Genomic DNA, 26,077 nt, shown 5'->3' with positions numbered 1-26,077 from the left:
ACCCAGGTGCTCCATTAAAAAAATTTTTTTTGGAAGATTTTATTCATTTATTTGAGAGAGAGAGCATGAGTGAGGGGAGGAAAGGTGCTTTTTTGAACTGGTATAGAAAAGGCAAATTAATTTAGTAAATGGTGTTGGGACACGTGACTAACCATTTGGAACAAAATATGTACAGCCCTCCTGACTTTATGTCATACATCTGAATAAATTCCAAATGGATTAAGCATTTAAATGTAAAATATAAAACCATAAGGGTGTCAGGATAAAATATGGGAAAGCTTTTATATAATCTTGAACTTGGTAAAGTTTTTCTAAATATGGTACCCAAGGGAGAAGTGACAAAAGAAAAGGTGAATTGCTAGATTTCTTGAGACAAAACCACCTGGATGTCAATAGTTACCATAAATAAGGTTAAAATAGAAATGGAAAGCTGGAAAAACGTTTGCAATCTGTGACAAAAGAATGAATGTTACTATATGAAGAACTATAAAAATCTAACAAAGTGAATACTTGGAGAAAACTGGACAAAAGTCATAAAAAGAGAATTTGCAAAAATGACACACATGCTGAGTAAATATATGAAAAATATTCAACCTCTTTAGTAATCAGAGCAGTGCAAATTAAGAAATGAGGCACTGCTCCGTCAATCAGATGGGCAAAGTTGTTTTTTGTTTGTTTTTTTAATGTGATGTATTGGTGGGGTTATGAAGGAGGCACTAGCATTCTCTACTGATGGGAATAAAAACTAGGACATACTTTCTGGAGTTGAGTTCCACAGTTCTAAAAGTCATAACATTTTACATATTTACTTATTAAATAATTTAAAAAATCAGGAATCAAAGCTTCGAACCTTAACGAGAACAAATAGGGAGAAATGTCAAGTTCTGTACTTAGGTCCCCCAATTGAATTGCACAAATACAGGGTGAGGGAGGGACATGTGAAAAAGAGACTTCAGGATTTTAGTGGTTTTTCAGTCTCTGAATGTCACCAAGTGTGATAAGCTGTCAAAGAAGCTAATCAAAACCTAACCTGTTTAATGCAGCGTCCTGTCTATAGATCTATCTACAAGAAGGATTATAATACTGAAACATTGCGATCTTAGCAGTTATAAATAGTATGGGTTTTCTTTTTTTTTTTTCAAAGATTTTATTTACTTGACAGACAGAGATCACAAGTAGGCAGAGAGGCAGACAGATAGAGAGGGGGAAGCAGGCTCCCTGCAGAGCACAGAGCCCGATGTGGGGCTCGATCCCAGGACACTGGGACCATGACCTGAGCCGAAGGCATAGGCTTTAACCCACTGAGCCACCCAGGTGCCCCTAGTATGGGTTTTCTAACCAGAGTCCCTGGTTTTTGTTTACGATGATAATGGAAAACCGAAGTTATTTTAGGCACTTGCTGCTCTCTTTCCCACCCTTTTCTCCCCACTTCTGTTGTTAACTTTCACTTCTTTCATCTGGTGGGGGCGGTCTGAAGGTTTAACCAAGGCAGAATACATATAAATTAGTATATTTTTAGGTGCCCACTTGCGGATTGTTTGTGAGTAATTTGCATTCTCTAGAATGGTATTTCATCAATTCTCTTTGGTACAGACATACCTAAAGAAATTATTACTACTTCAAAGGATGTTCTAAAGGGCTAAGCCTTGAGCTCTGGTATCAAGAGTTGGTAGTCCAGTAGACTGGATTCCTAGTTTGTACAAAGCTTGGGACAAAGAAAGGACTTTTTAAAGGGCACAAAGTTAAATGACAGCAAGGAGAAGGTCAAAACACTCAACTCATAGTTTGCTTCTAAATAGGTAAGAATTGATATCTAAACTAGATGAGAAGGTCTCAAGAGAGCACGACAGTATTTTCACACAACTAAAAGACTAACAAGCAAAATAATTATTTGAATGTGATTTTTGTATTAGTTACACACAAAGGGTAATGAAACCAAAGACGAGTAAGAATGGTGTCTGCCTTGAAGAACCTTATAAACCAGTAGCACTCAGGTCTCTAGGTCCAAACAGTGTCCTAGGACATGAAAAATTTTCCATGTCATCTTGGAATTTTGAGTGTAATCCTTCAGAAATGGGAAGAATCAGAACATGTCAGAAGATAGAGATAGGAAATTGTCCCTATTTCCAAAAGGGGAGGGAGAGGTAGTTTCCGATAGTGAAATAAAATACTAGAGTGAATTATTAAATAGATGGGTACTTTTCACCAAGAATGATCTTCGTTCATTGTGAATAAATCATACCAGAAAGTGACTACTTTGTCTTCTTGAGTTGTTGGACTTACTAATTGGATAGACCATGTCTTGATTTATTCAAACCATTGGATACCATCTCTCAGGATATTTTTGTGGGCAAGATGGCTGGTTTTCAGAGGGAGCTTCCATGGGTGCATATGGTGGCACCAGGGTTCGTTGAGTGCTCTGGTGAGGAGGAGAGGAAGCCTTAGCAGGTTGGACTCTCTTCACTCCTGTTTTACTGAGAACAGCTCCATTGTTATCTGTTTATATATTGGAAATCTGTTGCATTTTGGTTCGATAGAGAACTTTCCCTACCGAAGAAAAAAAATTAAAAGCCCCCAGATTAGCTAGTGGATTTGTAGCTGATTGAGTGACTCTATCTTTACAGTGCGGATCGAGGGCTTGATGTCACTTAAAGAGAGCTCTCCAGGGACTCTGCTCTTGACTTTTCTCAATGACCAGTTGACAACTTCAAAGACATGCTTAGTGGTTTTTTCAATGACTCTAGGTGGAAGGATAACTAAAAACCTGGTTGGGAAAATTAGGATTCTAAGCTTTGAACCTTAACAGGAAGAAACCTAATAGGGAGAAATGTCAAATTCTGCACCTAGCCTGTTTAATGCAGTGTAGCGTTTCAGTTGAAAAGTTGGTTCCTTAAGGAAACCTTTCTGGACCTTTCTCCAGGTGCGTCAGTCAAACCTGTTCCTTGCCCCCAGGCACTTGGTGCTTTCTTCCCCCAGCACTCCTTGCACCTTCTTTTTATGGTTTGGTTTGACTGTCTCCTCAGCGGGACTGTGCCAGGCCTGGTGCTTTCGTTTCTATCTCTAGAGTGTGACGCAGTGCCTGGCACACATTAGGCACCCAGCAAGTGTTTGTGGAACAAAGGAGTTCAATGTTAAGTTCTGGGATCCATTTTTTAAAGGAACTTGATCAAACTAGGGTGTATCCAGAGAACAGTGGTTAGGAAGGTGGTTTGTCTCAAAATAGTTTCATGCAAGGAAGCTGAGGATCCCCGGGGGAGGGTGGTCTGCAGAAGTGAATCTGTATGGGTCACATACCCACATTTTGCAAATACTGGGAGTGGGTACTGACTTAGCTGTGGAGGCAGCTGATGGACATATTTGGGGAAGAGTGAGAGGAACAGAGGAGAGGGTGGGGTGTATATGTGGGGGAATGACAATGGATTACAACTCAGAGTAAGGCAGCACTTTAAAACAGACCAGTCCTAGGGGTGCCTGGGTGGCTCAGTGGGTTAAAGCCTCTGCCTTCGGCTTGGGTCATGATCCCAGAATCCTGGGATTGAGCCCTGCATTGGGCTCTCTGCTCGGCGGAGAGCCTGCTTCCTCCTCTCTCTCTCTCTGCCTGCCTCTTTGCCTACTTGTGATCTCTGTCTGTCTAATAAATAAAATCTTAAAAAAAAAACCAAAAACAAAAAAACCCCAGACCAGTCCTAAATGGGAAGGGCTTGTCTTGTGATGTGGTAGGAGTAGTTGTTCTTTGGAATTACTCCAAGGTGAGGTTCATGAGCACCACCAGCCATCATCAACCATCATCACAGGTGGTGAGATCTTTAGTTAGAGATGGTCGGTCTCTGGGGAGGGGAGGTTCTTCCAGTTCTGATGGTTTCATGATTTTATATTCATTCTCTAGAGAGGAGATCAGAGATGTTTCCAAGTTACGAAACAAGGCCGAGGCCAAAGTAGAGATCATTCGAGTTCTGGTTGGGTGTCTTGGATTGTGATTTGTATTTGGCTTCCGCTCCTGCCTTCTGCAGGCCACGTGCTTTAAATGATCTGTATTCACATCTCCTGTTATCGAATCTACTTTCTGAACAATGGTTGGTTCCCAATAAACCTCTCTTGGAATTTCCACTTTTTTTTTTGAAGTTGTTTTGATTTGAAGGCTCTTGGACAGGGGATTTGTTTTGTTTTGAAGCAAGCTTGGGAATAGGCTATTTTAATAGCTGTTCTTCCTACCCTGTTTAAATATGTTCTGCAAACAGCTCTGCAGCACAGTAGGTGCTGAGGCCTAGGCTGGGAGCCCACTGGGCCAGACACAGCAACCACACACCTCCCCTCCCAGTGAAAGGGACAGGGTGGGGCAGGCAAGGCTTCAGGACTAGGTGCTGGAAAACGGTGGGAAGCGTCAGGTTTTATCTACCACGTAAGAACACGTTCAGCATATGTTGAGTAACTGAACAGAGGGCAGAGGAATAAAGACAGAGAAGTAATTTTGCCTGTCAATCTAGCTAGAAAGATAAACGCACAGATAAAAGATGAAAATAACAGACACTAAAAAGGGAATGTTTTGGAACCTCAAAGCAGTGTTTCCTAATGGGGGTTCTACGTCCTTTCCAAATGACTGGCACTGCCTAGCATGATGGTAGTTCTTAGCCCTGATTGCTCATTAGAGCACCTCAGGGGCTGATAAAACACAGCTGCACAGGCCCTATGCCAGGCCAAATAATTCACATCTCTGGGAGTGGAGTCTGGGGAAAGGTGTTTTTAAAACTGAACAGGTGAGGTGATTCAACTGTGTCTGTAATCTGATATATAGGGCAGCTGGGGAAGTGAGAAGGGCTGGCCTGGGTGCTGGGGGGTGCTGGGAGGGGGACTGGGGAGAGGGGTAAGGACCGTGGAAGGGCCTCAAGAGGGCATTGGGCCTTGGTCTGGGCAAGTATCAAAAGGGAAAAATCCAGAACAAGCCAAGCCTGCTGGATTTTTGTCTCGAAGGTAACCCTGATTGGGTCTGTGGGCACAGGCTTTCCTTCTTTCCATGTCAAAAACCTAGTAGGTTGATTTTTCATAGGGATACATTTCAGACATTTAGATACATTTGAAATTTCTAACAGCATCCTTGAGACACTGTATTTTGCAACACCCCCTAGGGCTAATTATTTCACAGATGAGAAAGCCCGGCCAGGGTCAGAGAGGTGAGGGGGTGGGTCTTGGGTCTCTCAGCTAATGGGACACTCTTCTTTGGCTGTAGTACAACTTCTGTGTGTTTGCATTGGTGGCTTGTTAAGATCACACGCAGGGAGAGTAATAATTTGACTTGGAAACCATAAATTCGATTTTTACCTGTACTGATTAGATTCCAAGGAGTGTCTAAGCTTTTTACACATTCCTCCTGGAGTCCTATACTGACCTCCTGAAGGGGAAGTGATTTCCTCTATACGTATTATCCAATAACTCTCAGTTGCTTGCAGCCCACTATTGGGCATCAGCTCTTCTTTTCAGGCATCTCTCTAGTCTAGATTTCCAGGATGAGGGCGGAGGAGTGGCTGGCCAGGGGCTGGTGGGGCCAGACCCTGCTCATGGGGGTTGTGTCCTCATGGGATCTAGGCAGTTGGGACCCAGATTGTGGCTTGTTCCTTTTCCAATCTCATTGTGGCTATCTCAGTGGGTATAAATATGTTGGTTATTCATGAAAACAAAAACAAAAAAGGACTTCTAGCACAACACAATTAAATGGCTAATGAGTACCAAGTGTTTAGAAATCTTTGTGGCTTATTTCGCAGCACAGATTGGTTGGTATAAATGTGATGGAAGCAATCTGATCTCTATCCTGGAGGCATTCTGTTTCTTCCTCTGAGAGAGGTCTTTGACTTTGTGTTTAAAATATCAGGGTTCCAGTTCCTGAATGATTAGAATAAAAGAATGAAAAATTTGCAAGATAGCACCCTATGGATAACAGGCTTTTAAAATCTTCACCAGCACACGTCCTTTCCTCGTTGCCAGATACGGAAGCCTTTCCGCGTTGTGTTCTGTTTGGGCTGATTTTTGCCTGGATAAAATTCACTGAGTAGGCTGTCTAACTCAGGGAGGAATTACAGAACAATGATGGCCTGATGTATCGTAAAATTAAGTCCTTGGTGAATCCAACCACATTTTTATTTAAAATTTTCAATTTGTATGAAAAAGACTAATTAGCATTTAAAACATTAGGAAAAAATGTAGGTATCTTCCATCATTCTGTCATCTAACTCAGTAACGATTTTCTATTTCCCTGTATCTTCTATATGCATATTTTTAGAAAATATCATTTCTGATGGATACATATCTTTGTAGTTTGCTCATTCTTTTAAAGCAAATGCTGAAATGTGCTTTACTTTTGAGGAATTATTTACTTTAAATAGACTCACAGGAGTGAGATTACTGGGTGAAAGATTATGAACATCGTTAGGTTTGTTTCTAGGCATTGCCATGGTGTTTTCCAAAAGAGAAGCACAGGTTTACAAAGTGACCAGTAAAAGTCTGAGCTACCAGTTTCACTGAAGGCTTACCAGTAATCGTTCTGATTCCTAAAGAAAAAAAAAAAAATCATTTACCACTTTACTCATTATAAACTGTTATCTTCAGTTTAGTCTGTATTCTGATTCTTTAATCACCTGTAAGAAATATTTTTTTTTATTTTTCCTAATTGTTTCTTATGTGAATCAGCTGTTCGAATTTTTTGTCCATTTTTCTACTGAATTTGAGGTTTCCTTTAAAATGTAATTGATCTATTTATATCTCACTGAGTTCTACTCTCAGTGATGTCTGAGGCAAATATTTTCTCAATCTCACTTGGAATCTTAAAGATGTATGCATGTGGACAGTCTGACTCATGGTTATCCTCGGCCATCCTGACCCCACTGTAGGCATCCGCGGTGCTTGTGTGGGTGCTTGTCCAACTCCTCCTAGTCCCGAACCCAACCCTGCAGAAACCTCTGCTCCTTCCACTGAGCTGCCTGCCTTCTCCTTGAGGCCAGCTTCAGACCTGGGGCTGTTGACTTCCGACCAGGACCCCAGAGTCTGCCGGAGCACCCTGCGTAGCCCACCTCCCTCCCACACTTGATTACTGCCTGCCTGTCAACCTCAGGCTCCTTTCTCCTACAGGTTCTCCTCACCCCGCCATTTTGTTAGCCCCCACTTCCCCGTTCCACTTCTCCGTTTACTTCGCTTTCACTCAGCCTAGCCTGTGATCTGTCATGGAAGCTACTCTCATCCCTAGTGGCCCCCATTTGCTCACCTTCCCCAGCTAGCAGTGCTCCAGGTGGCCTGGTCAGCCTCGCTTTGTGGAGTCCTGCCCCCTCCCTTCCTTCTTCAGGAGTTTGAGTTCAAATTCTTTCTTTCCTCTCTTCAACCTTTATTTCTTTTCAGATTCCTCCTACTTAGCATGTAAGTCTCTCCCTCCCTTAAAAACACCACTCCAGTTCTGTCCTGTCTCTTGCCTTCCCTCACACAGTTTATCTGAAAAGCCACAAGTCACACTCACTTCCCATTCGCTCCTAGCCCCTGCCCCACAGTTGCTCTTGAAAGGGTAAAGAACAACCTGCCTGTTCACCAGATCTGCTTAAGAGCCTTATTTTTATGTCCGTTTTTATTTTGACATTTTGGAAGTGGGAAATGTCAGCCTGAGGGAGAGGCTGAGAAGGCTCTCTCCCCTGCTATAGGCTAAGGGAAATAAGTTTTTTAGGTGTGTTGAAGAACAGAGGATTGGGGCGTCTGGGTGCTGCAGTTGGTTAGGAACCGACTCCTGGTCTTGGCTTAGGTCATGATCTCAGGGTCCTGGGATCCAGCCCCCCCTTGGGCTCTGCTCAGCCTGCTGGAGTTTCTCTCTTCCTCATCCTCTCCCTCCCCCTTTTCTCTTCACCTGTGAGTACATTTGTGCACACCTGCAATCCCGTTCTGGCTCAAGTAAGTAAGTAAGTAAATAAATAAAATCTTTTTAAAAAAGAACAAAGGATTCAGGCTTTTTCTTTCTCTGGAGGCTTCATCCTCCATTTTCAACTCCTCAGATTCCTAGGCGCCCCCTGAGGAGGCATTAGTGTCCTGCTGTTTCAGCTGGGGCTTCCGTTCTTGGTTGTAACCTGCCAACACGTGCAGGCACTTAGTTTTTATTAACTCATTAGTGTTCATGAAGATCTTTTTTCCATGAAGAAATTTAGGCACAAGGAGGCGGCTTCCCAAGGAACAGCCGGCTAGCAAATGGTGGAGCTTGGATTGGACCTGACTGGTCTGGGAGAAGCCAAAGTCCTTGCTGGACACTCTTAGCCTTTATCTTACTTAATGGATCTGTCGGACCCCCTTTTCCTGCTTTTCCTTTGCAGGTTCCTAAAATACTGATGATGGAGAGAATGAGAAATTCTTTTATATTCTTTAAGGGTCCTCTAGCTGGACTAAAAATTAAATTTACTAAGCTAGATTAACAGGAGGGAAAAAGTTTTATTACATGTGCAGAGAGGCCCAATAATGAAATCGAGAGCAAAAGAAATGACCAAGGCAGGCAGTTTTTATACTTTTTAGACAAAGAGACAATAAATCTGAGGAACTGAGAGGAAAAAAACCCCTTGGGAGCTTCGGTTAGTAAGGAGTTCTGAACAGAATTTGGGCTGGGGTAGTAAATTAGTAAAAAGTAACACGGGTTGTTTATATAGCCTTCTTGGCTCTAAATTTCCCATCTCCAGTGGTAGGATTGTCTCTTTACCTCCTGGAAGACAGGGACGACATCTTTCACGTGGGAGATTTATTTCCTGTTTTCAGGGGGATGGGAGGGGCTGAGTGTGCTTGCACTGGCTGTCTCTGGGTCACTTTTATACAAAATAATCAATACGTCAAAGTGGCATGTTTTGGGGCAGCCTGCCCTTAGCCCCTGCAGGAATTCCTAGGATTCCATCCCCCGCCCTCCTGAGTCCAGCTCTTTTCTTATCTTCACTTAGATGTCCCATAGCCGCCTAAATTCAGCACATCCTGAAAGAACTCACCCTCCCACCAGACCAGCACGTCTTCCTGTGACCTGTGAATGGCATTGTCATCCATTCATTTATTCAGGTTGGATGCTAAAAAGCCATTCTAGATTTCTCCTTTTCCAGGAAGGAGATCCTCCACCTGGCTACTAAAGTCCTATACTGCTGGAGCCCTGCCTTCTTTCCAATGTCATTTCTTTCTTTCTTTCCTTTTTTTTTTTTTTTTTAAAGAGAGAGAGAGAGAAAGGGTGGGGAGGGGCAGAGGGAGAGAGAGAATCTTTTTTATTTTATTTTATTATTTTTTAGAGAGAGAGGGAGAGAGAGAGAGAGAGAATCTTAAGCAGGCTCCATGCCCAGCACAGAGCCAGAGCCCTACGCAGGGCTCGATCTCACGACCCTGAGATTGACCTGAGTCGAAATCCAGAGTCCGACACTTAACTGACTAAGCCACCCAGGTGCCCATCCAGTCTCATTTCTTAAGCTTCACCCCTTGCCCATTATATGCCAGCCACACTTGTCTTCTTTCTGCTTCGCAAACCCACTGAACTTATTCTGACTTTAGGGCATTTGTCTTGGCCATTCCTTGTGCCTAACATTCTCATCCTCAAGATCTTTGCATTGCTAGACCCTCCTTGACATTTGTATCTCTGGGTAAATAATCACCTCCAAAGAGAGGCCTTCCCTGACTGACGTAGCTATTTAACGTAGCTGCCAGTCACCCACTAGCATGGCACTTGACTTTAATTCTCTGCACTGCGCTTATCACTTATTGATTGATTGGTTTATCAACGCTCCGTGTGATGTAAACTCCACGAGAGCAGTGACCTTGTCTGTTCTGTTAGTCCCTATATCCCAAGCATCCAGAGCTGTCTTGCACATCATCAAAATAGTATTGACAAGAGCTGACATACATGGAGCATTGCCAATGTGCTTAAGCAAATAGTATATATTATATATTATACCTCATATGGTAATCCTTACTTTCATAATAATATGCATAATGTATAGTCCACATTGATTATATAATTTAACATTAACATATATATGATATAAAATATCTAAGATGTATATGATATGTACACATATGTGTATGCATATGTGTGTATGTGTCCCAACAGTAATGTAATAACAATATCTATGCTTAGATGATTTGATGAGAATTAAATGAGGCAGGAACTATTCTCATTAATTCTCACCAAATGTAGATGAGGATAGTTATATTGTGATTAATTTCAGTAGTAGTATGTCTGGTTTGTCAGTGAGGAAACAGAGATGTAGTGGTTAACTAACTGACCCAAGGCCACAGAGCTAACAAGCTGTGGGGTCAGGCTTGGACCTCGGTGTCGGGCTCTAGAGCTGAAGGGTTGGGTATACCTCATCACCGGGGTGCTCCCCAAGCCCCTTCAACTCCTGTTCTTTCTACCCCACAGCTGGAGGAAGGGCACTCCACGTCTCTCACCTAGATTTTGCCACAGCTTCTTAGCTGGTGTCCCAACCTCTTGGTTTGCTTTTTTAATTTTACTAGTGTTTAATCTAAAATGCAAATCAGAATTGGAGGCTCCCGGTCTTGTAGACTAAAATCCAAACTCCTTTTCTTTACAACCTGAATTCTGCTCACGTGTCTGCCCTCATTTCCCGCATCTCCCTCTCACACGCATTTATTTCCCCCCGGGATTTCTGAAGCACACGCTGTTCTTTTGCAGTTTTGTGCCTTCGTGTAGCCTTTTCCCTTGCCTTGCTTCATCCCACAGTCCTCTCAAGTTTTCTTTCTACTTAAAAACTTCCTTAATGTTCTCCTCAATCTCCTCCAGCCCCATGAGGCTACCTACATTGAGTGTTTCTCTTCTCTCCTGTTTCATTTTGTGCAGACTTCCATCATGGAAATACTATGTTGAGCTTGTCTAGGCTCCTCCCATGCTCCCTCCACCCATCCTGACCTGAACTTTCCCCCAGTCTTGCCTGGGAACATTATTATTTTGAAGGAATTGGCTGACTGACTTCCCTCTGACCCTGGTACCTAACAGAAGGCCTGGTAAAATAGTAGGCACTCCATAACTGCTGAATGAATACTAACTTTCAAAAGGCAGTTGAAGCAATCCACAGATAAGAGAGGGCATAGTCAACCATAATATAAAACTTTCAGAAACCAATTGAAAAAATCACTTTCTTGAAATGAGTTTATTCCTGGAGTTGGGCACAATTGACTACTGAGATAGAAAGGGAAACTTGAACTCAGGACCCTGAGATCAAGAGTTGCATTCTCTACAGACTGAGCCTGCCAGGTGCCCCTTTATAGACAGTGTTTTTGAATGTAAACATTTGTAAGTTTTCCTTGATAAAAGCTCAAGATTTAGCACTGAATTGCTGTTCCGAAGGCATTTTTCTGGGGACTACTTTAATGTAGTTCCTCTATATATTTTTTCCTGATACAATTTATTATAGGGATTGAGCTTGGAGAGCCTAGAGATTTTGATAACTTACCCAAGAACCATAGCACAGGCACCTCATAGACCCACCTTTCCGTGTAGGTTAGTTCTAGGGGGAGAAGTTGAGGGCAAACGTCAGCTAGTTCTGAGTCAGCTGTTTTACACTGAACTCTATGGTGACGTAGTTCTTCCATATTGTTGGTTAAAGAGGGTTCTCCCTGCATTAGGAATCTGGTGATCTAGCCTTGGATGTACTCTTATGAGAACTTAAGGATCTGACTTGTTGGGCTGTTAGGAGGCCCTCCTGCCTCCATGGAGCAGTGAGCTGTAGCTGTCTGGGACAGGGCCAAAATAGCTTAAATACCTATACAACACCTTGGTTGAGGCCCAGAGTTCTACATCCTAGAGATCTATGCCATCAAATATGGGAGGGTGACTCTGGTCCAAAAGATTTAAGGTCCAAAAGATTTAAGATTAAAAGATTTAAGGGCAAGGTATTATAAAATATATTTACTGTGTACCTGTACTGTGAAAAATATATTTACTGTGTACCTACTGTGTACAGGGCAAGGGGCTGGGTATTGGGGGTACTGTGTTAACATTTGAGTAGGGCTCATTGTCTAATATGATTTTGTTCTTCACTGAGTTCACAATCTAGACAAAGTCACAAGGAACCATTCCAATGATACTGGCAGGACCCCTACTTATCAAATAACCCCCAAGTAGCTGAGTTCATTTAACGATTAGATTGCGTGGGGGGGGGGGAGTGATTAGTATTGTACATTTAAACATTGAGGGACATCTGCCAAATGTTATAATTTAACATAATATAGAATTTTGCCTTGTTGATGCAGTTTTCCCCCTTGATCCACTGTTACTGAAAAAGATCAGGTAATTTTGATTTTTTTTATTAGGAAAATTTTCAAACACACAGGAAAATATAATAGTAGTACAATGAATAACTTTTTATAATCATCACCTTGATTTCATAGTTGTTGATATTTTGTCATATTGCTTCAGCAGTTTCTTTTTCTTTTTTTTTTTTGTGTGCATTTTAGAATAAATTATAGTTATCATGACATTTAACCTCCAGACACTGGACTGTAGCTCCAATAATTCCTTCTGTAGTAGGCAGCCTTCAAGATGGCCCCCGGTGTTCCCTGGCTTCTGTGTAATCATCTTCTTGTGTAATCCCCTCCCCCTGAGTATAAGCTGGATTTATTGATTTGTTCCTAACAAATAGGATATGGCAAAAACAATGGACTATCCTTTCCAAGATGAGGTCATAAAAAGACTGTACTTCCATCTTGGGCATCTTCTCTCTCCTGCTGTTGCTCTCACTCACACTGTTATGAGCTGCTCTGTAGAGAGGTCCATGTGTCAGGGAATGAATATCTCTGGCCAAGAGTCAGTGAGCCCCTGAGACCTGCTGACAGCCATGGGAGTGAGTTTGGAAACGCTCTCCCTGAGTCAAGCCTTGAGGTTACTGCAACCCTGAATAACTTCTTGATTAAATCAGTGAGACGCTCTGTGCTGGGGGTACCCAGCTGAGGCTGCCTGGATTCTTGACCCATGGAAATTGTGAGGTAATAAATGTTTGTTGTTTTAAGCTGCTACATTTTGGGGTACTTTGGTATTCAGCAACAATAAGTACACGGACATAACTCCGATCCTATGAATCCCTGTAGGAGACTCTTCCAGCTGCTGCTGAGTTGTGAAGAGTGAAGCCAGGTTGTCAGCAGAGGAAAGAGCACTTATCCTGAGATGGTGGGTGGCACACATCAGATCTCAGTTGCCTCAAGTTGTTTAAATAAAAGGTTTTACATCTTTTAGAAGTAGAATCTTATCTTTCTGTCTCTCAAGATACTATTATTATTGCCCATTCTGATTTTTAAAGGATTATTTTCATCTTGGCTCTGAAGAAATCTGTATCTATGCCAAAGTAATAGAGCTTGGCATGTGGGAGGCTTCTGTCTCTGGATTCGGTGATCTTTGAGAAAGCATTCTGCTCTGAGGAGAGAGCTATGGGGCACATTTTAACCCATCTAATGGTTAGGATATGTGGAGGAAAGCATTCAGTATAGGAGTAATAGGTCTCCTATAAAGTAGGGTAAAGACTCAGTCATGCATTAAGCATCACACAGAATTTTGATAGGATGTTTAGCATAGTCATGGGTATATCATTTGAGAATATATGGGATTCCTTGATTGATTGATTAATTGATTGAGGGGTAGTGGAGGGGCTCAGGGAAATGGAGAAGACACCCCCAAGCAGGCTTCATGCCCAGCATGGGGCACAGTGTGGGGCTCAATCTCATGACCCTGAGATCATGACCTGAGCCAAAATCAGAGTCGGATGCTTAACCGACTGAGTCACCCACGAGCCCCACGATTCCCATTCTGTGGTAATTTGATTTCACCTCAAGAGATCTGTGCCTATTGAGTGAATCTGAGTAAGATCCATCACTCTGGGCAGGCCTTAAACAGTTGTGGTGGTTAAAGATCTTTACCCATTTTTGGTGCTTGTTCTGATGTTTGAAAATGGTTGAGGATCCTGGGTTCCAACTAAGGTGAAACCTGAGATCCACAAAATGAATAAAAGTTCTTCATGATTGTGGAGTCTGCCCCCGTGGCCCTGACGCCAAACACAAAACCTCCCATGGGAATCTATGACTAGTCAGCTATCTCAAAAGGATCAGTTCCTTACAGAAGGATTTGAACTTAAATTTTGATGTGACATTAAGTTCTGCCTGATATATTGTTTCATTAGCCAAACCAGAATGTGGGAGCTACCAGATAGTCTTTATTGAATAAAGAGATGGAACAACTGATTCCTTTGTCCAAATACAAGGCAGCCAAGGCTGAAATGAAATTAAGGGGAAAACCTCTCCTGGGATGTAGTTTGAGTGATCTCTGTTCTTTACCCTCAGAAGGTATACTAGGGAAGGGGAGACTGGGGAGACCCAGTGACTTTCATACCCCTCAGATCTCAAACCAATGTGTGGTCAGACTCAGAAGCAACAATATGGCAGTGACTTCAAGGAGAGAGAAATAAGGCGGATCATTGGTGAGTCAGTAACCTTACGTCACCATTAGAGATGTAGTTGTAGTTCGTTCTGATTTCCAGGAGCTGTTGTTTGTTGATATTAAATTAGGATGTGAGACTGACCAGGCATTTGCCTCCTCCTGAGGAATACTTTCCTAATATAGATTTCCCATGTGTGAAGTTTTTCCACAACTGGTGCCAATCCTTCATCCCAGTTTTCTAAAGTTATAGCATATGCCCATGGAGGCTTTGGGTATGTGGAAGTCAGAGGTGCTCAGTCACCTCCAGAGGGCTGACACACAGAAGAGCAAGTGCAGCTCTTTCCTTATTGTGGGGAAGCGATGTACTTCCTGTCTCATCCTAGGGAATCTGAAGAGGTGAGGTGATTAGTTTTGGTCAGTGGAGACAGGGTCAAGATCATATAAGCTGAGAAAAATTCTTTCTGTGGGTTCTTTCAGAGAATCCTACAGAAAATTGCAGGAGTATCTGGTTGCTTGCCAAAAATTAAATCTGAGGAGGGATTAAATGTAGGTGCTGCTTCTGGTGTGTTCCCCAATGGTTTATAACCTCACATATAAGATAGCAACCCCTTTCTCCCCATAACGGAAAGAATCACATGCACAGCAATTTTAGAATATGCTGGGAGTATGAGCAAGAGCTCTTTAAAGGAAGTCGCCTGACAAAGGGAGTCTGATCAGGAGTGTAACAGAATAGAAAGTAGATTTTATTTCTCCCTGTAGCTTTGCTCTTTTGGAGATTCACATGCAGAAAAAGAGCTTAATGTGCTTTCTTCGATGGTTGGATGTAACCTGTACTATCTTTGGGGAAAGTGCTAAAAAATCCCTTTTCCCCCAATTTCCCCCAAATTCCCAGTTAACTAAAGGTGAGAGAAGGACAACAGGAAATATGGGTGATGTCCTCATTGACTTCACTGGACTTTTCTGCTTATAAGTTATATCAATGCTCAAGTATAAGGAACTGTGTAGTTGAAATATACAATTACTCTTTATTTCTTAGACTAATAGAAAAATAAGTGCTTGAAAAATTTTTGACTATTTTATTTCATTTCTCTCCTGAACTTATATTTTCTAGCAAAGCCCTTTCTCTGCCACTTATAAGAAATTTACCTAAATGACAGAAGCAGAATTGAGAGTGATCAGTGGAAAACAGGAACAAAATTAGTAAGGGAAGGAACAGATATGAGTCAAAGGTTCATTTCTACAGTGATTTCCAAAACCTTGAAGTAAACTTTCTACCCACAATTCCATAGTGATATATGTGCCCATGGTCAGCTTTTGCTTAGAAGTATGTTAGTGGAGATTTACTTTCCTAGGAATGGGTAGAGTAAATATGGCCATAAATTCTTTGTGTGATCCCAGAGGAAAGAACTGGGATCAGTGATGGAATTTCTAAGGAGTCATATTTTGTTTCAGTGTAAGCAACTGTCTAATCGTGGACTAGTCTGTCCTGCCCAAGAAGGGATAGAGATGTCTCTAGCAGGGCGAGGGCTGGGACATATGGGGTGGGGAAGTGGGAGAAGGGATTTCTATCCTGGGAAAGATATTGGACTGGTTCTGTCCATGGTCAGTACTTGTGTTCTGATTACTGGTGATGAGTAGAAGATCATTTCTAATGTTAAAATAGCACCGCTAGTTTGCAAAGTACTTTCACATTATTCTATCTTGTAATACTTACAATAAATAGCTCTCCATTTTAAGAAAGGAAAAAGATCACACATAATTAAGGCTATGATCACCTAATTGACAATTTCTACTGTGATAGGTACCCAATGGACGGAAAAGTAAAACTGAGGGTTATTTGCCCTCAAAGAGCTGAAAAACTACTTGAGGAGATAGTGCACACACACAGGGCAGACTATGAAATAGCATGTGGGAATTACCTATTGGTGCGCTAGATCCGTGGTTCTCAAAGGGTGTTCCCTGGACCAACAGCATCAGCATTGTCTGGGATCTGTTAGAAATACAGTTTTTTGTTTTGTTTTTTAAAGTTGGCTCCATCATGGAGCCTAGTGCAGGGCTTGAACTCACGGTCCTGAGATCAGGACCTGAGTTGAGATCAAGAGGAGTTGGATGCTTAACCGATTGAGCCATGCAGGCACCCTGTAGAAATGCATTCTTGAGTCACACTCCATACCTGCCGAATCAGAAATTCCAGGTGGGGGGTGGCAGCGTCATTCCGTGTTTCTAAAAAGGCCTCCAGGTGATTATGAAATATGCTCGAGTTCAAGACCGCTGATCTAGTCCAGAACAGTACTTCTCAAACTCTGGCACGATAAGAATCACTTGGAACAGTGCTATTAAAAAATTTTTTTTTCAAGTTTTTATTTAAATTCTAGTTAGTTAACATAGATGATAAAATTGCACCTGAAACTGCTGCCTGAAATATGGCCCACGAACTGCAGGCTCTCCAAGGTGGTTTTTACTGACCTGAAAACTTGTTAAAACACAGATTTTCCAGTCCCACTCCCAGACATTCTCATTCAGTAGATGGGACTTGAGAGTGTGTGATGCTGAAGGACTCAGACTGTTCTCTGAGCAGCGGTGCTCTGAGCGGTGCTCTGAGCGGTCGTGCCTCTGGGGTTTAGCGGAGGAGTGCCCAGTGGGAGGGACTTGTGCGCCAGGACCATGCGCGTGGTCTTCGCAGAGTGGGGGACGGAAGACCTGAATTGAGTCTGATGGGAAGGCTTAGGTTGACTAAGAGGAAGTTATTTGATGCAGGGGTGGAGGGGAGGATGGGATGAGCACCGAGCATGCGTGACGGAAGTAGAGCATTCAGGCTAGTCAGACCTGGGACTGGGGGGAGTTAACAGCTGTCAGCTCTCACGCATCCTCCCCGAGGAGAGGGAGCAGGAAACAGCCTAGGACCAGGAGCACTTTCCTAGTTGCGTTGTTACATGGTCCCGCCCTCTAAGTGGGACTTGTAAGACCCATTATTACGCTCTTCTTTTCTCCTCTTCCCTTGGTTTCCCTGCTCACTGAGGCTGGTTTGTTTCAACTCTACAGCTCGTTCTCTCAGTTTGGTCTGAATCTTCAGGCTTGGATTCTGACCGTTCTTCTCAGACTCCATGTTAATTTAGTTCTCCCTGGACAACTGTGTGGCTCTGCTCTCCATATTCACCCTTCCCCATCATGTCCCACCCATCCCCTCAGGCAGTCCTTGGTGAGGGGGAGGAAGCTGGCCAACGTGCTCTGTCCTCTTCCATATACTCTCATCTTTGTTGTGTCCTGGTGTCTCCTGGTCAGCCCTGTGTTGCTGTCCACGACAGGAGAAGTGGAAGATAGTGTGGCAAGAGCCGGCTCAGGCTTGGAGGTCAGGATAAGCAACCTTGGATGAATGGGGTCACTTAACATTTTGACCAGTGATCTTATAAAATCCAATCACAGCTCAAGTCTGAGGTACAAAGAGCAAATATCCTTTAGGGCTCCAGAACATTTTTGTTATTCTTGACTTCACACTCCCCACTCAATTTGTGGTCATCCTTGGGGGCCCCAATGGTTACTGCAACTGCATCACGGCTTTTGCCATGGAGAAGAGCTGCCTAGACCACCCAAGAGAGGTAGGATCAGATTCTAGAAATGCCGAGGACTAGCTAGTATCCCCTCTCCTCCGTGTGGCCAACTCTAATTGCCCCTGCCATGGGCGCGTCTGTATGGCCCTCTCCCCTGACTGTTGGTCACTGTCCTTGCATGTCCTCACTGGTCTCTGCTCCCTAATGGCCACATGAAGATCCAGGCATGGAGTCCTGTGAAATCACCCTGGGCACCTGAAGTCACCTTGCCTTCATTGGCTGGATGTACTCCACACTGTCCTGTGATGTGGGCTTGCTCTCACAGTCAGGAGGGCTCTGCACCGTCATGGAGGTTTTCTAGGCACGTGGAGACTGGCCTCTGGTGGAGAATCTCTCAGGGAGCCTGATATCCCTCACCTCCTAGGGTTTCTGATATTTTCAACCTTCATTTCTGCTCACCAGTGTTCTGGTCCTCACTCCCAACCTGGAGGCTGCCAAGGAGTCACAGGTACTCAGGTTTCTCTCAGCTGCTTCTGTCCCTTCCTATAGAAGCCAGTGAGGATAGTTTACCGAAAAGGAAGCTTGAGTTGCCTTGTCCCCCAAGCCTGTTCTTTCAGTGCCCTTCCGAAATGCCCTTAGTGTTTTGTTTTTGCAACGTCTGGCCGCAAGATCTGGAACCACTTGGTGAAAGCTGGGAGTGTTGCAGTCTTGAGAGACCTTAGCTCGGCCTCTTTGTCTCTAAGCAGAGTCAAATCTAAATTCAATTTCCCTCTTAAAATGACTTCCTGCCAGGGTCCAAAAGGCCAAAGCTAGAACAATTTGAGCGATAAAATATATAATGAAAGTACTGGATTATAAGCCGTAGAATAAAATAAGTATTGATGAACACATACATAAATAAATAATTGAATACATTAGTAAATGGGGGATGCAGGGAGTAGTAGAATTCTAATCAATAAATATAGAAGGAGTGAGAAAAATAGAAAATCCTGACGAGGCAAACATAATAATAATTGTTTCAGAAAACATCCACTAGTGGATGCTGAAATCAGCGGGCCACACTTTGCAAGGAAACATGGTATTCCTACAGTTTCAAAAGATCTCATCCAGGATTATTAGTTGCAAACGAAAAGTAGTACCGGTACAGTGAGGAAACCTCACAGGTACCACCTTCACCACATATTCAAGGTTAACATCACCGTGATAAGACACATGGACATTATGGTCCTTCTGATAGGAGGCCCTGAGGAGGTATATTAGTCAGGTTTCTTCAGAGAAACAGACCAGTAGGATGTATGTAAATATATACATATATATTTGGGGTATATATATATTTAGTATAAAAATTTGTAAGGTTATAGAAGCTGACCTGTCTCAAGGTCTTCAGGGTGACCCCATGCTGGAGACCCAGGAGAGCTGAGGGTGTGGTTCCAATCCAAAGGCCTGCAGGCTCAGCACCCAGGAAGAGCCCATGTTTCCACCTGAGTCCAAAGGCAGGTAAAACCCCATGTTCCCTTTTGAAGGCAGAAGGATTTCTCCCTTAGGAGAATTCTTAGGAATTCTTAGGAATTCTTCCTGGGGAGAGTCAGCACCGCCCCTCCCCTTTTTAAAAAGGCCTTCAACTGATTGGATGAGGCCCACCCACACCAGAGAGAGTAATCTGCGATACTCAGTCTGCCACTTAAATGTTAACCTCATCCAAAACACCCTCACAAAACACCCAGAATTATGTTTGGCCAAATAAGCACTCTACGACCCAGTCACATGGACACATAACAGTGGCCATCACTGAAGGTGACATTAGGACTTCCATGGGATTCTTGGCAGAAATACGTGACCTGATCTAATCATGAAAAACTGTAGGCGAACTCAAATTGATGAATGTTGTACAAAATAACTGACCAGTATTCTTTATAAGTCTCAGGGTTATGCAAGACAAGGAGAGACTGGGGCGTTTGCAGATTGGAGGAGAGAGTAAGGACACCTACAAGCAGTATGGGATCCTAGATTGGCTCTTGCAACACAAAAGGGTATTATTGAGAAATGAATAAAATGTGAATGGAGTCTATAGTGCGGTTAATAGTGTGTTAATGTTAATTTCTTAGTTTTGATACTTGGACTGTGGTAGTCTAAGATATTGATATTGGCCGAAGCCAGCTGAGGGGTACACAGGAGCTCTGTTATTTTTGTAGCTTTTCTGTAAGTTTAAAATCCTTTCAAGATCAAGTTTTTAAAAAGCTTTCTGCCATTTGGTACTTGAGCACTTTTCAGTAACAGTACATTTTTACAATAACAGTAAATTTTTTAAATTTAATAAATTTTAAAAATATTTTGATATTTTTAAAATTTATTACTGATGTGTGTGTGATTTTGAGTCTACCATTCAACATTTTCCACAAATGCTAAATTCTTTTTTTTTTGTTTTTTAAGTTTTTATTTAAATTATAATTAGTTAACATACAGTGTAATATTAAGATCAGGTGTATATAGTGATTCAGCATTTCCATACAATACCCCGTGCTCATCACGAGTGTGATCCTTCATCCCCATCACCTATTTCACCCATTCCTCCACCCAGCTCCCCTTTGGTAACCATCAGCTTGTTCTACAGAGTTAACAGTCTATTTCTCGGTTTGCCTCCCTCTCTCCTTTTATTTCCCCTTTGCTCATTTGTTTTGTTTCTTAAATTTCACACATGAATGAAATGGTATTTGCCTTTTTTTTTTTTTTTGCACCACACCCAGTGCTCCATGCAATCCGTGCCCTCTACAATACCCACCACCTGGTGCCCCCAACCTCCCACCCCCCACCCCTTCAAAATTCTCAGATCGTTTTTCAGAGTCCATAGTCTCTCATGGTTCACCTCCTCTTCCAATTTCCCTCAACTCCCTTCTCCTCTCCATCTCCCCTTGTTGATTGGGGGGGGGTTGGGAGAGGGGGGTGGGGTTATGGATATTGGGGAGGGTATGTGCTATGGTGAGTGCTGTGAAGTGTGTAAACCTGGCGATTTGCAGACCTGTACCCCTGGGGATAAAAATATATGTTTATAAAGCTGTAAAAAAAAAAAAAAAAAAGAAAGGATGAATACCCAAGTTTTGTAGCAACATGGACGGGACTGGAAGAGATTATGCTGAGTGAAATAAGTCAAGCAGAGAGAGTCAATTATCATATGGTTTCACTTATTTGTGGAGCATAACAAATAGCATGGAGCACAAATGCTAAATTCTATCAGTTATTTTGGAAGCACCTTTAAAAAGCCCTAGACTTTTCTTTCTTTTTTTTCCTGTTTTCCGTAATTCTCCCTCTCTAAAGCAGTGTTTTTGGTAAATGATTACAGCTCAACCCTCCAGGGGGTATTAACCTCTGAGATGATGACCCGTGGGGCCCATTTACACAGAACAAGGAGCCTGCGGCCGGACGTCTGAAGACCTGGGAGCCAGCCTTCTTAGTCCAGTTCTGTTACTAACTAAATCCCTGACTTTTCGGTGTTAATGTTCTGATGCCAAATGGGAAATTCAGGTTAGATACTATACGCATAGTTGATGTATGTATTCAAATGATTACTTTTTTTTTTTTTAAAGATTTTATTCACTTATTTGTCAGAGAGAGGGAGAGAGAGAGAGCACAAGCAGGGAGAAGGGCAGAGGGAGAAGCAGTCTCCCCCCGCTTTTTTTTTTTTTAAACATTTTATTTATTTATTTGACAGAGAGAGATCACAAGTAGGCAGAGAGAGAGAGAAGCAGGTTCCCTGCCAAGCAGAGATCCCCATGCGGGGCTCGATCCCAGGACCCTGGGATCATGACCTGAGCTGAAGACAAATCCTTAATCCAATGAGCCACCCAGGTGTCCCCAAATGATTACATTTTTTAATTAATTTTTTTTCTTTGTATCAAGGTCCCAGGTGCTCTATTTTTAGGTTCCCAAGTTTTTGTTTTGTTCTGTTTTATCCATATTTTTTTTTTCCCTCTTGCCTCCAAAGTCTTTGGGTTCTACAACAGCTCTCGATTTACACACTTCATTCTGGCATTTTCCTTAGACAATCCCTCTTTCTCTCTCTCTTTTTTAAAATCAAATTAAGGAGATCAACATTTTCTTTTTTTTCTTTTGAGCAAAGCCCCTGCAGCTGTCCTCTGTCTTGTTTTTCTTCTCTCTGAACAGTGTGTGGTCCTTTTCACAGTTGTGCCTCCAACTGTCTCATGGCTTCTGCGTTATGGCTTCCGAACATTTGGGCCTCGACTGGGCTGAGCCCTGGCACCATCCTATAGGATCACTGGTGGGCACGCCCCTCCTGCCCACACACGGTGGCATGAGAGCTCAGGGTCAGGGTCCCTTGGCCAACCTGCATCACTAATACCAGCACTGAGGCCAGGGCATGGAGCCAGCAGGGTGCATTAAGGAATAACTGACACTTTTTAAAAAAAATTTAGGATTTTATTTTTTTAGAGAGAGAGTAGAGAGTGGTGGGGAGGAGCAGACAGGGAGGGAGACGGGAGAGAGAAAAAAATTTTTTTTAAAGATTTTATTTATTAGAGAGAGTGAGCATGTGTGCAGGTGCACAAGTGGGGAGAGGGGCTGAGGGAGAGGGAGAAGCAGACTCCCTGACGAGCAGGGAGCCTGACTCAGGGCTCAATCCAAGGACCTTGGGATCATGACCTGAGCCAAAGGCAGATGCTTAACGGACTGAGCCACCCAGGTGCCCCAGAGAGAGAATCTTGAACAGATTCTGCTTACAGAGCCCAAGGTGGGGCTCAGTCTCACGACCTTGAGACTATGACCTGACCTGAAACCAAGAGGCGGACACAACCAACTGAGCCACCCAGGTGCCCCAGGAAAATAACTGACACTCTTGAGAACAGATAATTTACCCAGGTTTGCTTTGTTATTTTTGTCAAGGGATGGACCACTTGCTTGTCCTCACCAGAATAGACAGTTTGGTTAGGTTCAGGATATTGTGGGGTATTCCTTGGTTCCTGTGGAATACAGAGTAGAAGTGATCTTTTTAAAGATAACTTCCAGCTCCATTTGTTGTTTTTTTGTTGTTTTCAACTTATTTTAAAATTGAGATATAATTGACATAAAACATTATGTAAGTTTAAGGGGAACAAATGTTGATCTGATACATTTCCGTATGCTTGTATTGTACTGCGTCGGTCTGTTAACTCTCATTCCCAACTCCAGCCATTTCTCCTTCTAGCTCATTTATATGCAGGAATCAGATACTTAATTTTATCAGTGTGCCCCTCAAAAACAGTGAAATGGGTGCAGCATTTAGAAACATGCCTGGTATGTAGTATACATTGCATTAGCGTCTGTTTAATAAAAATAAGAAATTATTCTCACTTCCAAAGAACTTACCATTTAGTTGGAAAGATAAAATGCACAAACAAACAAGCAAAAACCAACCAGCACGTAGCACAGTATGGAAGAAATGTCACTTGAGAGAGTGGACGAGAAGAGGTGAGACCTCTCTGCTGTGTGCTCACCTCGAGTCATCTCACTTATTTGCCTAAACAACCAGCAGTTCCTCCCATTTTATGGCTCAAGAAATTAAGGTTAGTAGGTATAAAAGGCCTTACAAGGTTTATGTGTAACGCAGCATTTGAACACAGGGCTGGCTGAACTGAAGACTCCTGATAGCACCAGATAGAATAGACAGAGGAAGCTTTGGAAGGAGACTCGTGCTGAACCTCGAAGCATGGATAGAATTTACCAGATGGAGAGCAGTGGGGAGCACATACAGGTTGTGGGGGGCAGGGAAAGGGGTGGGCACAGCTTGGGCAAAGATGCGTCCTTAGGAAGCATGAAGTGTGCTGGGGAATGGGCAGTGTTGCCCAGGTTTGCTAGAGGGAGGGAGGAGCAGCAGAGAAAACTGGAACCTGGGTTGGAGGCAGAGCCTAATGAGCCTTGAATTCCGAGTTTGGATTTTCTTTCATAACCCATTTCATAGCCCATTGACAGTGTTTGTGAAGGGGAGTGACGTGGTGAAAAGAGGACTTTATGCGATTTAAGTCCGGTGGGGTATGGAATGGGCTGGAGAAACAGAGGGGCTGCGCTCATGAAAGCTAACGCTTGAGGTACCGACATATGGTGCTAAGTGCTCCTCGTGCATGATGCCATTCATCCACAATAGCCCTAGAAAGTGAGTGTTAATATCATCCCCATTTTCCAGATAGGCAAACTGAGGCTCTGAGAGAGTCAGTACCGAGCAGGCTCCCACAGTGAATCACGGTGCTGCTAGGACGTGAATGAGGTGAATCCAGTTCCGCCTGTGTTGCCTCTGTTTGCTACAGCATCCGTCAGTGGCTCGGCAGATGACCTGGGACAATTGTAACAGGTCGGAGGAGATGATCCAGGTGATGAAGACTGAGCTGGCTCAACAGTGATGGAAAAGGAGAGATGGGAGCAGGGGTGTGACACATCGTTGTGTGTGAGCCCGATCTCGGGGCTGGGCCTGTAATTCCATAGTTTCTTTTTCTGTAGTCCTTCCCATGGGAGCTGGTGCTCAGGGCTGAGAACATTGCCAAGACCATGGAACAGCACTGAAAACCTTGCCGTGCAGCCCAGGCTTCTTGAGGTCTTCTGAGGACATGTATTAATTTAATAAAATAAGTGCTGACGTTGGTGTGCTGGGTGTGGGTTACCTTTGAGATGGGTTAAGCACATTTCCAGGCATTCTCAAGCATCTCAAGTTTTAATTCCTTGAGTTTGAGACAAGGAGGTGCCTCCAGAGGTCTGTGGTGATAAGATCTCCCTTTCCCCATGAACCTTCCTCCCTTATGTGCTTTTCTTGATATGTTCCTAGTTACTTCCCTGTTTTGCTACTGTATGGATTGTTCCATCACAGAATTAATTTGCTTCATTTTTGCTTCTTTTTTTTTTTTAAAGAAAAAGGGGGTACGTGCATTTTGACTCTGCAAAGCTTTTGACAAGAGTTAAATGAACCTATAATTCGAGTGCGCTGAATGCCACGGTGACCACGTGGGGTGGTGCAGGCCAGCCCAGTGACCTCTCTGCTCTGTCTGCTGCAGGTGACAAGAAGTACATCATGGGGCCCAAGCTTTCTACTCTGGACGCCACCGTCTTTGGACACTTGGCACAGGCCATGTGGACCTTACCTGGGACAAGACCTGAGCGGCTGATCAAAGGCAAGCCCTACAAACCTCTTCAGGCTTTAGGAATTGCTGTGGGGTGAAGGGTATGGGTAACACAATGGAGAATTCTAGGTCTATGCCTGTGAACTTGGCTGTGCTTTTTGGAGACACCAGGCTCTGGTGTCCAGGGCTGGGGTCAGTTTATTTAATTTTTTATTATTATTGTTATTTTTAAAGATTCTATTTATTTATTGACAGAGAGAGAGAGAGAGAGAGAGAGAGAGGGAGGGAACACAAATAGGGGGAGTAGGTGAGGGAGAAGCAGGCTTCCCGCTGAGCAGGGAACCTGATATGGGGCTCGATCCCAGGATCCTGGGATCATTACCTGAGCCGAAGGTAGACACCTAATGACTGAGCCACCCAGGTGCCCCGGGTCAGTTTATTATGCTCAGGATGTGTAGGGGTTGAGGAAGACCAGACTTTCACCTGCCATCTTGCCTAGACCATGTTCTCAACAAAGTTGATGCAAATTGTACTGTGTATTACACCAGCTCCTTACATAGTGGACTTAACACTTGTTGATAACAGGGCTAGGATTCCACCTAGTGCCCTTATTTTGTTGGTCTTCCTTAATTTCCGTGGGACATTAGTGCCGAGCCTCACCACTTTCCGTTCTATGTAGTACGGCAGCAAACATGGTGGGCTGGGGCTGATGGACTCACTGCCCATCTCGATGCTGTTTTTGAGTCTGAACTGGTGTTACATATTTCACATGTAGGTATAGGTACATATGTTTCTACATCATTTGAGTTCAAAACATTCTTTCCTCCTGTTCCAGTGGGTATCTGTAGATCATACATTGAGAGTAGTAGAGCTAGGAAGTTCAAGATTGTGAAAAATAGGGGAAATGTCCGCAAATGTTTTATAGTGTGATACTATATAAAATGTTATTATTATTATTATTATTATTATTAGTAATTGTTGTATATTTTGGCCGTAAGGCCTGCCACAGTTACATT

At 43.1% G+C, this 26,077-nt stretch overlaps 1 protein-coding gene across 3 annotated transcripts in view; it reads left to right on the top strand.

Annotated features, from left to right (window-relative positions):
• FAXC (failed axon connections homolog, metaxin like GST domain containing) overlaps window positions 1-26,077 on the top strand; it is a 75,438-nt gene that overhangs the window by 32,937 nt on the left and 16,424 nt on the right. For all 3 annotated transcript variants that reach the window (XR_007128159.1, XM_047733938.1, XM_047733937.1), the window contains one exon: window positions 24,996-25,112. Coding sequence is in view for 2 of the 3 variants with exons in the window: in XM_047733938.1 (XP_047589894.1) it covers window positions 24,996-25,112 (117 nt within the window). In the remaining variant the exon portion in view is untranslated. The remainder of the gene's footprint in view (window positions 1-24,995; window positions 25,113-26,077) is intronic.

Source organism: Lutra lutra, chromosome 6, assembly GCF_902655055.1.
Source record: "Lutra lutra chromosome 6, mLutLut1.2, whole genome shotgun sequence".
Lineage (NCBI taxonomy): Eukaryota > Metazoa > Chordata > Mammalia > Carnivora > Mustelidae > Lutra > Lutra lutra.
This window is presented reverse-complemented; position numbering and strand designations above follow the sequence as displayed.